This window comes from Onychomys torridus, chromosome 8, assembly GCF_903995425.1.
Source record: "Onychomys torridus chromosome 8, mOncTor1.1, whole genome shotgun sequence".
NCBI lineage: Eukaryota > Metazoa > Chordata > Mammalia > Rodentia > Cricetidae > Onychomys > Onychomys torridus.
Genome location: NC_050450.1, coordinates 52206210 through 52218619, shown reverse-complemented (window position 1 = coordinate 52218619; position 12410 = coordinate 52206210). Strand labels below are relative to the sequence as shown.

Below are 12410 nucleotides of genomic sequence, written 5' to 3'. Positions count from 1 at the left end.
TGTTAAATTCATATTTCCTAATATCATCAAGGACTATTTTTGTTTCTTCTAAATGTTTAGGAATGTATTGATTACCTGTGGTGTTAACAGCCTGGTGTGTTTTGTTTGTGTGCTGCTGAAGGCTTTATAAAGTGGGTCAGAAATTAGATGTACATATTGCTTAGCAGACAAGGCTGAGCAGCCCCAGAGTACTTGCTAAATGAAATTAATAAATTGGTGTGAACAGGAAGGTCTCTGAGAAGTCATAGCAGACACAGAAAAAGACAGAGTGGACATTGCATGCCTCCTGGCAAGGGGTCCTGGACTGAGCCTCTCAAAGGAACCGGAAGAGAGGTTGCTTTGAGAGGCATCTTGTTTTGATTGCATCTCCTTTGAATTTTCCCATTTTCCAGCATGGTGATGCTGACAGAAATAATAGATGTCAACATTAGTTTTTCCAAGTTAATGGATCAGAGGAGGGTGATCCATGATGTGTAAGCTTAGGTGTGGGCTGTACGCAGGGGAGATTGCCTGATAAGAGCTGAGAGGAAGGCTATTGGGACAGGATAAATGGAAACCCTTGGAATGGGGGTCAGCCATACTTGTCTTGAAAATGAATGATAAAGATTGAGTTTTGGAATGAAATGAATGGATTGTTTAGTTGGCATTATAACTTAAAGAGCAGGGTTTAGCCTAAGTATTATAGAGACTTACAGAAGACATTTTTCAAATTTACTGAAGGTTTTACCAGTAAGCACTTAAGCAAATGTAAACATTGTGTGGGCTGCAGGGGAGCTGTGAGTATTAGTCACCACCTAGTCACGCTGCTCTAGTGGACACATACCCGACCAGGCACAGGCCTGCACAGCTTCGAAGGCTTGTTATGATTAGTCTCTCAGTGTGTGTATACTGCTAATGTAATAAGAACATAAACATTTGGGAAGTATAGAAATTTCTTTTGGTAACGTTAACCAGTGATTTGAAGCAGCAGGAAAAACAAATTTGGTCTCAACTTAGTCGCTGAGGTGTTAATGTAGAGAAGATTGTTCTGGAAACAAGATCATTCAGTATTGTGAACCATGGAGTTGAGGAATCAGCAGAAAGTCTTTGTACATATCATCACACTTAATCATTGCTGGGGTGAGCAAGGGGCATGCTGGGAGTCTCCGAGAGCCACAGTCTCCCTGGTCGTCAGGAAAAAAGGGAAAGTGTGCATGACTGAAGGCCTCTGAATGTTGGTTGATGTTGGCCCTATGATGTGACGGGCTCTTCAGGTCCCATGTCCCTTCTCACTGCTGTAAGACATCCAGCATGGATCTCACTTGAAGAGATAGCTATCATATCTTAGGAGCTTAGTCTGTGTTTGGGTTTTTGGTGTGTTCTGTTTAACAATAATTGAGGTTCACACAGGCTGATGTCCCTCCTCTGAAGACTGGACATGCACAAATGCTGTTCCCATTGGTGGGTGTGAGTGTAGGCTTAGAAGTTGTCTTTTTTGTGGTTTGTAGAACTTTACTGGACATCACTTTTAGGTACAGAGAACATCAAGTTGAATACTGCAGACTCACTACTCCAAAAAGTGTGGCCTGAAAAATGTACAGGCAGAAGGGTAGACCCTATTCACACAAGGACCAAGAAGGGTTGTAAGAGCCCCAGAACAGACATGGAGGTCCTCCTAACACTGGTCCCAGGGTTCAGGAAGAGAACGGTGAAGGAAAATGTTCTTGGAAAATTTTTATTGGTATTACTGTGCATTGCATTTGTTGTCTGGAAATGCTGGGATTGGGCTAGGGCTTCTCGCAGGCTATGGAGGCATTCTCACATTGGCTCTATCCTTAGCTCTTGTCTATCCATGAGATGGAGAGAAGTATGGGGAACAGTATTCATAAAGTTAGCGGACACTTTCTCTCCTTTGTCTCCAGTAGAGCAGACAGTGAAGTGGCCGTCAGAGCAAGCCTATATCCTATGGGTCTGTTCCACTGGTCTTAGCTGCCTTAGTTGCCAGCATTTAAAAATAGAACAAGCAGCCGGGGGTTGGGGGGTGGGGCGCACGCCTGTAATCCCAGCACTCGGGAGGCAGAGGCAGGTGGATCTCTGTGAGTTTGAAGCCAGCCCGTGCTACAGAGTCAGTTCCAGGAAAGGCGCAAAGCTACACAGAGAAACCCTGTCTCAAAAAAATAAAAAAATAAAAATAGAACAAGCTCACATCAAACTCTCCGTTTCCAGATCAGGGTGATGCATCCCCACGTGTTGTCTGCCAAGCACAGCCTCTACTGCTCCCTTTCTTTTAAGTAAACCCATGTGCCTCCTTCCTGTTGGCAGCCTGGTTCCTGCTGTATCTTCACTTGCAAGCACTATCCCAGATGAAGCATGCAGCTTGGAGGGAGCAGAGGCAGGGTAATGCACACCAGTAGGCACACACACATCTCCGAACTTGGAGAGAGAGAAGTCCTGCCTTCATTTTTTAAGTTGTGTTTATGAGAAAGCCTTGCAAAGACTCCAAAATCCATTAACTCTATTTTGCATTAGTGACTTAAGTTCTATAAATTAAAAACTAAAGGGAGAGAAGTCGTGGTTGCTAGTTTTAGCACACTCTGGTCAATAGTTAGTGAACAGTTATACTTAGACCAGTGGAAGGCTTTGCCATTTCTCTGATCCACACCCAGGAAAGGCATGACCATGTGGCAGCACACATTCACTCACAACATCTTCATCAGCCCCACAGAGGTCAACTCGGTATGGGGCTTCTGTTTTGTTATATTCTGTTATTGCCTGATCTTAAACAGCAGATTCCTCATATCTTCCTCCCACATTAATAAGAGTCTTTCAGTTGGTTTTTTAAAGCTCATTTTGTCTAAGCAGATATACTATTTTCTTCAAAAATTTTTTCCATATAATACAACCTCTCATGTCCTTGGTATAATCAATAGTAAATAGAAATATCTGTTGTATGTTACAGTTCTTGCATTCCTCTTAAATGTGGTTTAAAATTTAGTCTTTTAAAGTAGCCTTTATATCTTCATTTTCTTTAAGTTCTGAAATTATACCAGTGTTCTGCTTTATCATATCTACAGTTGAAACTTATCAGAAATAGAAAATTCCTAATAAGATTCCAGGAAGACATTTTCAGAACAGTTCCCCAAAAACTCATTTCAAAGCTCAAATGTGGGGTTTATACAGGAAATTAAAGTTAGATTGGCTTGATTTGGTGATGGTTTAAGCTTTTCTTTTGTTTTTAAAGAAAGGAAATTTTATTTTGTAATTTAAAAATCATTTATTCTAGAAGTATGGCCAAGAAGTATGAGATTAAATTTTGTATAGGCCAATTACCTGTGTTCATAATGTACAGCTTAATTTAATGTAGTGTTTCCTGGACCCCCAACACACTGCTTAAACAGAAGGGCCCAGTTTCCTCAGGAAGTTATTTAAAAGTCAAATAATTTAAATTATATTTATTAAGTGCAATAAATTGGAAAATTAAAGCTTGTATTTCTCCTCATTCCCAATATCTATAGAAAATTCTCCTTCAATAGAGCTGCATCAGAACTAGTATTTAGTTAACAAAACCATGTTCCATTCCAAGGGAGGGAAGTCTGACCCATGGAAATGTATGGATGGATAAACACCCAGTCTTGGTCTGTCAGTTACTCTTATGTAGTAGCCTTAGGCAAGAAAGGCTGTAGAGAGATTCTGTAATTTAACATGTAATTCAGTTTGTGTGTCAGTTTTGAAGTAAATCATTCAGCCATCATCATGAACCATGAACCATGAACCTCTTTACATGAGTGGCTGAGTATGAAGGGGCACTCTCCATCTGCCCACCCTCCCACACTGTCAGACAGGGTTGTTTGCCTTGTCTGTACACATACTCATACCCTTAAATCACCATGCAGTTATTGACTGTGTTACTGAAATTTGGTCACTTATTGCTATACCCTCTGCATATTCATTTCTGGTCTTTCCCATACAAATTTAGTCCAGCCAGAGCCACTCCGAGACCCCAGTGCCTCTGACCCTACCAGACACTGCCACAGCTGCTGTGGTAGGAGGTTGGGAACGTCAACATTTTTTGAAGCTCAGTCAGGTTTTGCCTATTGCTAGTTTGTGTGTGTGTGTGTGTGTGTGTGTGTGTGTGTGTGTGTGTGTGTGAGAGAGAGAGAGAGAGAGAGAGAGAGATTTGATAGAACAAAATTAAATTCTTATACAAGTTGTGACTGCACATGAAGATACCTGTATATAAATAAATAAAATACCTGCAAAAAAAAAAAAAATCCTTGTCTGTAGGCCTTGAAATAAACCAAGGAAAGAATCCCTCTGCGTTTTCAAAGCCCCTATATCCAGCTTTGCTTAAAGGGTCCTCCCTGTTTAAATAATGCTGTCTCATTGCATGTGTTCTTTCATGTAGCTGATTTTACAGTGAGAGTTCATGGGACTTGTGTCTGTGTATTTAATGTCTGTCTTCCTTTCTAAATAAAATGCCCCTATTTTCCTGTGTTATCTTTTGCCAGGCAGTGTAGTGGCCGACTGTGCAGGCAGTGAGAAGTGGGAATGAATGAGTTAACAAACAAGTGAAGCCCAGCGCAGCTAGTGAGTGCTCTGTGCTCCGGAAAAGGTTCCTTGAAGGGTTTCTCTTTCAGGTTTAACTGAAGGCACTGGGTGCTACAGCTGACAGTAGAACATTCCTTCCTTGTGGTCTTGCTGTTGAGCCTTCTTACCTAAATGAGTTTGACTCGAACTTCAGGAACAACACTGGAGAAGCCCTCACATCACCCTCATCTTTTTGTTGAGGAAACAAGACCAGACAGCTTTAACCAGACAGTTGGACTGTTTCATGAGTGGTTAAACATCCGGGTCTGACCTAGACTCAGAGTACCTGTGTCCTGGCCAGTGTGCTTGGCCATTCTGCCATCAGGAAAGCAGACAACAATAATAAAATTAAAAGATTTTAAGATAATTTTGTTATGAAAGGGTTTAACAGGCACCAGAGCTGAACCAGTGCATGAAGCTAGGGCTCCCTGACCCAGGGTTGGCAGTCACCAGGACTTTTACCACGCCTTCAACTTCCTTTTATGGTGTTTTATAGTAGTACTTTCTCGTCAGGACTGCAAGCCTGCAAATACCAACACAGAGACTTACTAATTATGAAAGCTTGGCTTTTAGCTTAGGCTTGTCCTCAACTAGCTCTTATAACTTCAGTTAACCTGCTTCTATTTATTAATCTACGTTCTGCTACGTGGCTCGGTTACCTCTCCTCTGTACCATATGTCCAACTCAGTCCACATCTCACCGGCATCTCTCATGCCTCAGTTCATCCCTCTAACTTCTTTTCTTTCCCTAGAAGTCCCGCCTTTTCTCTCCTGCCTCACTATTGGCCATTCAGCTTTTTATCAAACCAGTCACAGAGACACATCTTCACAGTGTACAGAAAGTTTCAGAGACCATTGGCTTCCTTTAGTACTGGAGTTACATTGGATACATTTCTTTTAATTTTTAGAATTACAGTGTGTGTGTGTGTGTGTGTGTGTGTGTGTGTGTGTGTGTGTGTGTGTCTGTGTGTCTGTGTGTGTGTGAGTGATGGCATGTGTGGAAATCAGAAGACAGTTTTCAAGAGTTGTTTCTTTCCTTCCACCAAGAGATCTGGGCTAAACTGAGGTCATCAGGCTTTGAGACAGTACTTTCCCCACTTAGCCATCTCACAGACCCTTGCCTGCCATTTCTGCCCTTCTCCCACTCATCCATCATCGGCTGTCTGTATAAACTTTCACTTCCAGTCAGATGTGGTAGTGCACACCTTTAATCCTTGCACTAATTAAATAATTAAGTAAACAATGTAAGATAGGGTCACACCCTCCCTGACACATTTGCGCTGCTCTGCCCTCCCATCACGGCTCACTAAGGTAGGTACCCCATGTTACCCCGGTTCATCTATTGCTACAGCCAATGGAGCAGGAGAGCGACTACTCTATCCGAGCTCTCCCTGGGTTACAGCCTGTGTCTGCACCTCAACGATAGCTGTTCTCTATGTGTCCTTATAAGGAAGTGCACTGGGTGAACAACGAGGAAAACCCAAGATGCTCAGACAGGAGACTGCTCCCCACTGTCAGATCCCACAGACCTAAGCTGACCCGGGAAATGGGAGGATCTGCAGGGCCATTCCACCAGGGTGTCCCAAATGCCAGTTGGAAATCTCTGCATCTGATTAATGAACTAGCCTATAAAGCTAAGCCCAGGCCCACCTGCCAAGTTATTTGACTTGCATTAAGTCTGTTTCCCACCGGAAGAATGAAGAGATACTATACTCATGGTTACATTGGTGTTGGCTGTTGTTGTTATGGAAGGAGTGTGATGCTTGTTTTGGAGATATATGATACTGTTTCCCATCTATCCGCTTGGCAGTTTGGGGCTTGGTCTTGCTTCATTTCTAGTGCCATCTCCGCAGTGTTAGTGTAGATGAAGGTGGATGCTCTCTTCTGTGTCGCTGCTGGGAGTGGCGGCTGTGCAGTCCAGACTGGCACCTTTAAGATGTACATATCCACAGCCGAGCCTGGCGGCCCTAAAACAACAGAGCAGTGCATACTATCTAGCTCAGTGGGTTCATATCTAAGAATGTCTCCTAAGTGGAGCCATGAGCAGGAGTCTCCATAAGAAATTCATCCCAGCATCATCTGAGTTTTTAAGACAGTAGCAATATTGTGTCCAGAAAGAGTATGTTGATTAAGTTAATTGTCATATATCCATAGAATAAGCTGCTTTGTAGCTGTGTATGATGATGTAAACCAGGTAGTGACCTGCGGAATCTGAAGATTTTATGGAAATTAAGGATGTAGCGAGACCAAAATTGGGTATGTATTTATTCTTAAAGTAACTGTAGCACAGGAAAAGGCCAGAGAGACATAAACCATATTTGTCTCAGAGTAATTTAGAAATTCTTTTTTTTTATTTTTATAGTTGCAAATTTTCTGAATTGAATGTGTATTACATTTACAATAAGAATTTTAGCAAAAATGAAACACAACAGGCTAATGAGCCTGAGGACGCTCTGAAGTTTGCCACTTGGGGCACTCTGTCCTGGTGCTGGGCTCACAGGGCATGCTGGGTAAATGTCTTCATTCTTTGCAAAGCCTGCCAGCCTGCTTGGTTTTCATTCATGCCCCTGAGCACATTGATTTAGATGCCAAGATCAAGCCTCCTGATTTTCTGTGATTCTAACACAGGTCAGAAACTAAACTTCCACCCCAAATTGCCTATCTTAACAAATTAGATTCATGTGTGCTTCTCTGAAAGGGCTTTTCATAGTACTAACACCCTGAACCCAACCGCTTCCCGGCCCTTGGCGACTGGAACAACCCTCTTCTTCTTCCTTTTTTTTTTTTTTTTTTTTTTTTTGTTTCTTCTAAACACAAGGGCCAATTCAGGAAAAATAAATATGTTTATGAGCCACATTTTTTTCCCACCCCAAATAAAACTAGCTTTTTGGAGTCCCATGTATGGGAAGACCTGTTCTCATAAACGGGAAACTACCTTACAGTTCGAATGCTTACATGGTTTGTACCACCTCCGTTCTCCTTTCTCGGCATGTGTGATAACACCTAGGCAGCTTCCTAATCTTTCATCTGGAGAATTCCAGGCGGTTCCAAGTCAGTCAGTGCTTGCCCCAGCCTTAGAGAAGTCTGTTTCAGGAATGAAACTGAGGGGTAAAGGCACATGGGGAATGCGGGGTGGAGGAGGTGGAGGTGTGTGTCCAATTCAGGTCTTCCCTTGAAGATGGTGTGCATGCATGGCAGGATCTCCTTGAGGAGACAGAAACAACATCTGTTTGAGGATGTGTGGAGTAGGGTGACAGTAAGATTTAATAAATGAAGGAGGGAAGATGTAGAGAGGATGTAGGATGACTCAACAGTTAGGAACTGCCAGCACTTTTGCTGAGGACCCTGGTTCAGTTCCCAGCAGCCACCTAGTTCACAGCCATTTCCAGCTTCAGGGGATCTGACTCTTCCGGCCACTTCAAATACCGGGCACAAAATAAATACTCAAAACTGAAAGAGATTTGCAGGAAATGAGCAGAAGTGCTGAGGGCGTCTTTAGAAACCAAGAGGGCAGCCCGTCCTGAAAGAGGATGGGGGGGCGGGTAACCTGAGCTTTTGTCACTGCTGGGTGACAAGGGGGGGCATCTGTCACATGGCTGGTGGGCAGTGAGTTCCAGGTGGCAGGAGACACCGGCTAGAGATGAAGTCTGCGGGTGCTGCGATAGTAAACCATCCTCTTGAAATGGTCTGACCTGTATGTGTCCCCAGCAGGGGCAGGAACAGCAGGTCACAGAGAGGGCAGTTGTTGCGATGGGAGTGAGGGACAGACAAAATGGAAGAAAAGATGGAGGGTGCCTGCGTGTTTCAGACGTCATTGGCAGTGGGTTCCAAAGAGTGGCCAGGGGACAGGGCGATGTACACGCACTCAGGTCCTAGTGATAGCCACCTGGCAATGGCATCCATGTGTGTTCCCACTTTCCTCAGAACCCCATTCTGCTCTGTTTCGCCTTCCCGGCAGGGCAGACCACAGCCCCTGGGTGGAGAGAGGGCCAGGTAAGTGAGAGTCAGAGTGCCCAGCTCTAAGGTTCTGGTATCACAGTTGAGCTGCTGGGCCATTCTGCTTCTCCACTTCCCATCTCCTCTGGGGTTGGGTGGGGGAGGCTGAGTTCAAACTCAGCATCATTCTGCAAGTTAGTCCTCCTTAGAGAGCCCAACTCACAGTCCAGAGCACCTCTCCTCAGTGGGAGCGACAGTAGGGTGTTATCTCAAGTGATTGCCTCCCTTGGAGAAATGACATTTTTAAAACCAGAACCTCCTAGAAGCTACTGGTGATTAGGACTTCTCATGAAGCATTCTGTAGACCCTATAGTTGAGTGGGCCTGGGACACTGCAAACATGCTTTTCTTGGGAGTTGAATTGTAGATTTTTCAGAGAAAGCATGGTCTTGAGTGACCTACATTGATTCCCTAAGGAAAAAAATAACTGTATGTAAGCAGGAACCAGGAGGTCATACTTTTCTAGACTCAGTCTTTCACACTGTAGAGTGTTCTTTTCCACACATAGCCCTCTGTGACCTCTTGTTGACAGTCATAGCCACAAACCAAGTGACATCATTGGCAGTTTGCACCAGCCCCGGGTGTTGATTGTTGTCACAGGACTCCAGGGCCTTAAGCCTGTAATTTACTGAAGATCATGTCATGCAGATTCCCTGGAGCAGACATGGCTGTTTGGTATCATTGATTTGGTAACACTTGAAAGTACAAGCCAATGAGTAGAATGGCTTCCAGAAGGGGCCCTGTTTTTTGTCCAAAACTTGGATTATTGTTTACATCTGTCCCTTATTTAGCAACAGAACAGAACCCCGAAAAGCAGCCCTGTGTAAGCCCTCACTTCAACTCTATAAGAAGAAATGAGTGACGGAGACCTGCAGATGAGTGCAAGGAGGTCCGCCTCCTCCCTGAGCTTCTTTACAGTCTCCGAAGGACTCCCCACAACTGGGAAGAAGGGTCCCATCATCTTCAGTGGATGTGGACGCTGGCTCACTAGTGTGGCCTGGGCGGCAGGCCAGAGCTGAGTGGAGCAAACGTGTTCACTGTGTCCTCTGCTCTCTTCCAGCCCGCTGCTAGCTGTGTCCTTTGCCACCTGTTGTGCTGTGCCAGGAGTGGCCCTTCTGACCTGGGGAGTGAACCCACTCACAGGGGCCCTGGGGGTCTTCAACATTTTCCTCTACACCTGTTGTTACACACCGCTGAAGAGAATCAGCATCGCCAACACCTGGGTTGGAGCGGTGGTTGGAGCCATCCCACCTGTCATGGGCTGGACGGCCGCAACGGGAAGCCTTGATGCTGGTGAGTGTCTCCTGGTGCAACACTGTGGCCTTCCTCGACAGACAGGGTTGTGAGTGCCAGAGGCCAGAGCTCGTGAGTCTTCCAAGTGAACTCAGCACTCTCCACTCAGGGGCTCCATGGGGCTTCTTGCAGTTCCATTTTACTCTAATGGCAAATGTGTTGAGGGGGCAGTCCTGAGTGGAAGGGGCCCCGTGGCGTCCTGGCATGGTCGACATAGGGAAGGCCTCAGAGGAAACAGGAGGCAGTGCTTCCTCGGCCTTTGACTGAAGGTAACGTGAGGGAAAGCCCTGAAAACAGTGATCAAACCAGCTCACATGAAAGGCCCAGTCTGTGGGGAAGGGATGTGGGACTGGCCTCCTGTTCCCTGTTAAAGCCATGTCACCTGGCCGAGAAGCCTCCTTCCTTCCCTGAAATAGGCTCATTTTCCCTTGTGAAAGGACAGATTATCTTCATTAGCTCCTCGGTTACTTTTACGTGATTTGCGTAAATTGTTCACGCTGTCTACAGTGAAACCATTCAATGAGCCTCCATTTTTTGGTGGTATGTCACAGCTAGATTTGTGGGGTGAAAACAGCTCATTTTACCATCTGTGAGGAGAGCGTCACAGTCTGATTAGTCAAGTAATTAGTGTTTTGACCAACACTTAGGAAGGAAGTGGTGAGGTTTCCTGCAATATATGTAAGTACATATTTTTCACATGAGAGATCAAAAGGCAGTTGGCCATAAACCGTTGCCCTGTAAGCCACATTTCTGAAACTTTTCATAAAAGCTCATACACTCTGATTTGGCAAACGCACAAATGTGATTACACCTTTGCCATGATCGTCTCCTAGAATGGTTTTAATATCCTGTAAGTGGTGGGTTTTAATGAATATACAAATACACCATTCTAAAGCTTGTGTTCTCCTTTGCTCTGTGATAAACGAAGCTTGAGCTTCATCCACGTGGGAGGCAACAGAAGCAAAGGGCTGCAGAGCCAGAGCTGAGCCCCTGTTTGCTGCCGACCTCGAACTTGAGCTTGGCCCTTTCTCCCGGTGTTCTGGTCTCTCACTTGTATCAGATGACGGTCTCTCCTGTGGAGGAGTTCTGAGGACAGATGAGTTGTTACTGGGGTCTAACCTGTGCTGCCACACCAGATTAGGTCATTTATATGAGAAAGAAGTTATAGGAGCTGGGGCATCCAGAGTTAAGAGCCCAGCAACTGAGCCGTCAGGTACAGGCGTTTGCCACCAAGCCTGGTGATGTGAGTTCAACATGGTCTTTCTATAACCCAAAGTTCATTATACACAGACTTGTTAATGATGGGTGGCCGAGGGGCCAGGCATACCTTGTTCACAGATAAAGAGTATGCAGCCATCTGGAAATGAAATAGAACCTGGTATGAAACAGATTTCTGAAACCACCCAGAGGAGTTCCCCTGTCAGCTCTCCAACACTGACTTCTGCTCAGGGGACGTTTGAGGCCAACCTTAGCAAAACACTTTCAAAAAGGAGAAAGGTTCATCGTGTACCTAACCCTCAAGAAGTTTGAACAGAAAGGGTAGCAATAGCCCTGTCTATGGAAGTTCACAGTGTTCGTCAGACAGAGCCAAGGTCAGAATGAACAAATCAACCAGTAGCTGTCTTCTCTTCCAGAGAATGGAGTCTGAGAGAATGTGTTACAAAATATAGTTATTGCTGCATCTTAGGAACGAAGTTGAATGTAACTTACTGCAGTTTAGTTACCTTCTAGAACTGCCCTGTTGAGGATGGTTAGCTACTAGCCTTGGGTGGCTGTTTAATTTTTAAATCAAATAAACTTAAATGACCTCAGTCCCACTAGCTATCCATTCAGGTGTCCAGAGCCACATTTGGTTGGTAGCTGCCATACTGACCGCACAGAGCAGAACGTTTTGTTAGAGGTTTGGACCTGACATGTCCCTCAGAGTGCTTAAGGTTGAAGGCTTGGGTGCCAGTGGCCAACAACATTGAGATGTGGTGGGAGCTTTAAGAGAAAGTGGAACGGAGTTGGATAAAGTGGGTGGGTCATTGGGAATGCATCCCTGCAGGGGCCAGGGCCTCCTGCTCAGGTCCGAAGTGACCAGGCAGACTCTGGCTTGAGTTGTGAACTCCAGTACAGCTTTTGTTTATCCTCAGTGTCACATCAATGTGAAGGTGACAGAGATTCTGTCAGTAGGAGGTTCACTCAGAAAAAACGAAAGAAAGAAAGAGAAGAGAAGAAAGAAAGAAAGAGAGAGGGAGGGAGGGAGGAAGGGAGAGAAGGAGAGGAAGGAAGGAAGGAAGGAAGGAAGGAAGGAAGGAAGGAAGGAAGGAAGGAAGGAAGGAAGAAAGAAAGAAAGAAATTTTAACCAAAACTACACAGAGAAACCCTGTTTGGGGAAGAAAATAAAAAGTTCACCCAGAAAGCACTGTCTAGAAGCAAAGACTCTCTTTCTGAAGCCGTGCTCACTCCTTGATGTGTGTGCCCTTTAATAATGGCTGCCGTGTGGACCTGTTCCTGTCTTGCTAAACCAAAGCACTGATTCTCAGGCTCAGTGCCCATCCATTTCTCCCAGATG

General features: G+C 44.9%; 1 protein-coding gene across 1 annotated transcript in view; it reads left to right on the top strand.

Moving 5' to 3' along the window:
- LOC118589729 (protoheme IX farnesyltransferase, mitochondrial) overlaps nucleotides 1–12410 on the top strand; it is a 108231-nt gene that overhangs the window by 85354 nt on the left and 10467 nt on the right. The window contains exon 5 of the mRNA XM_036197257.1: nucleotides 9621–9853. Within this exon, the coding sequence (XP_036053150.1) occupies nucleotides 9621–9853 (233 nt within the window). The remainder of the gene's footprint in view (nucleotides 1–9620; nucleotides 9854–12410) is intronic.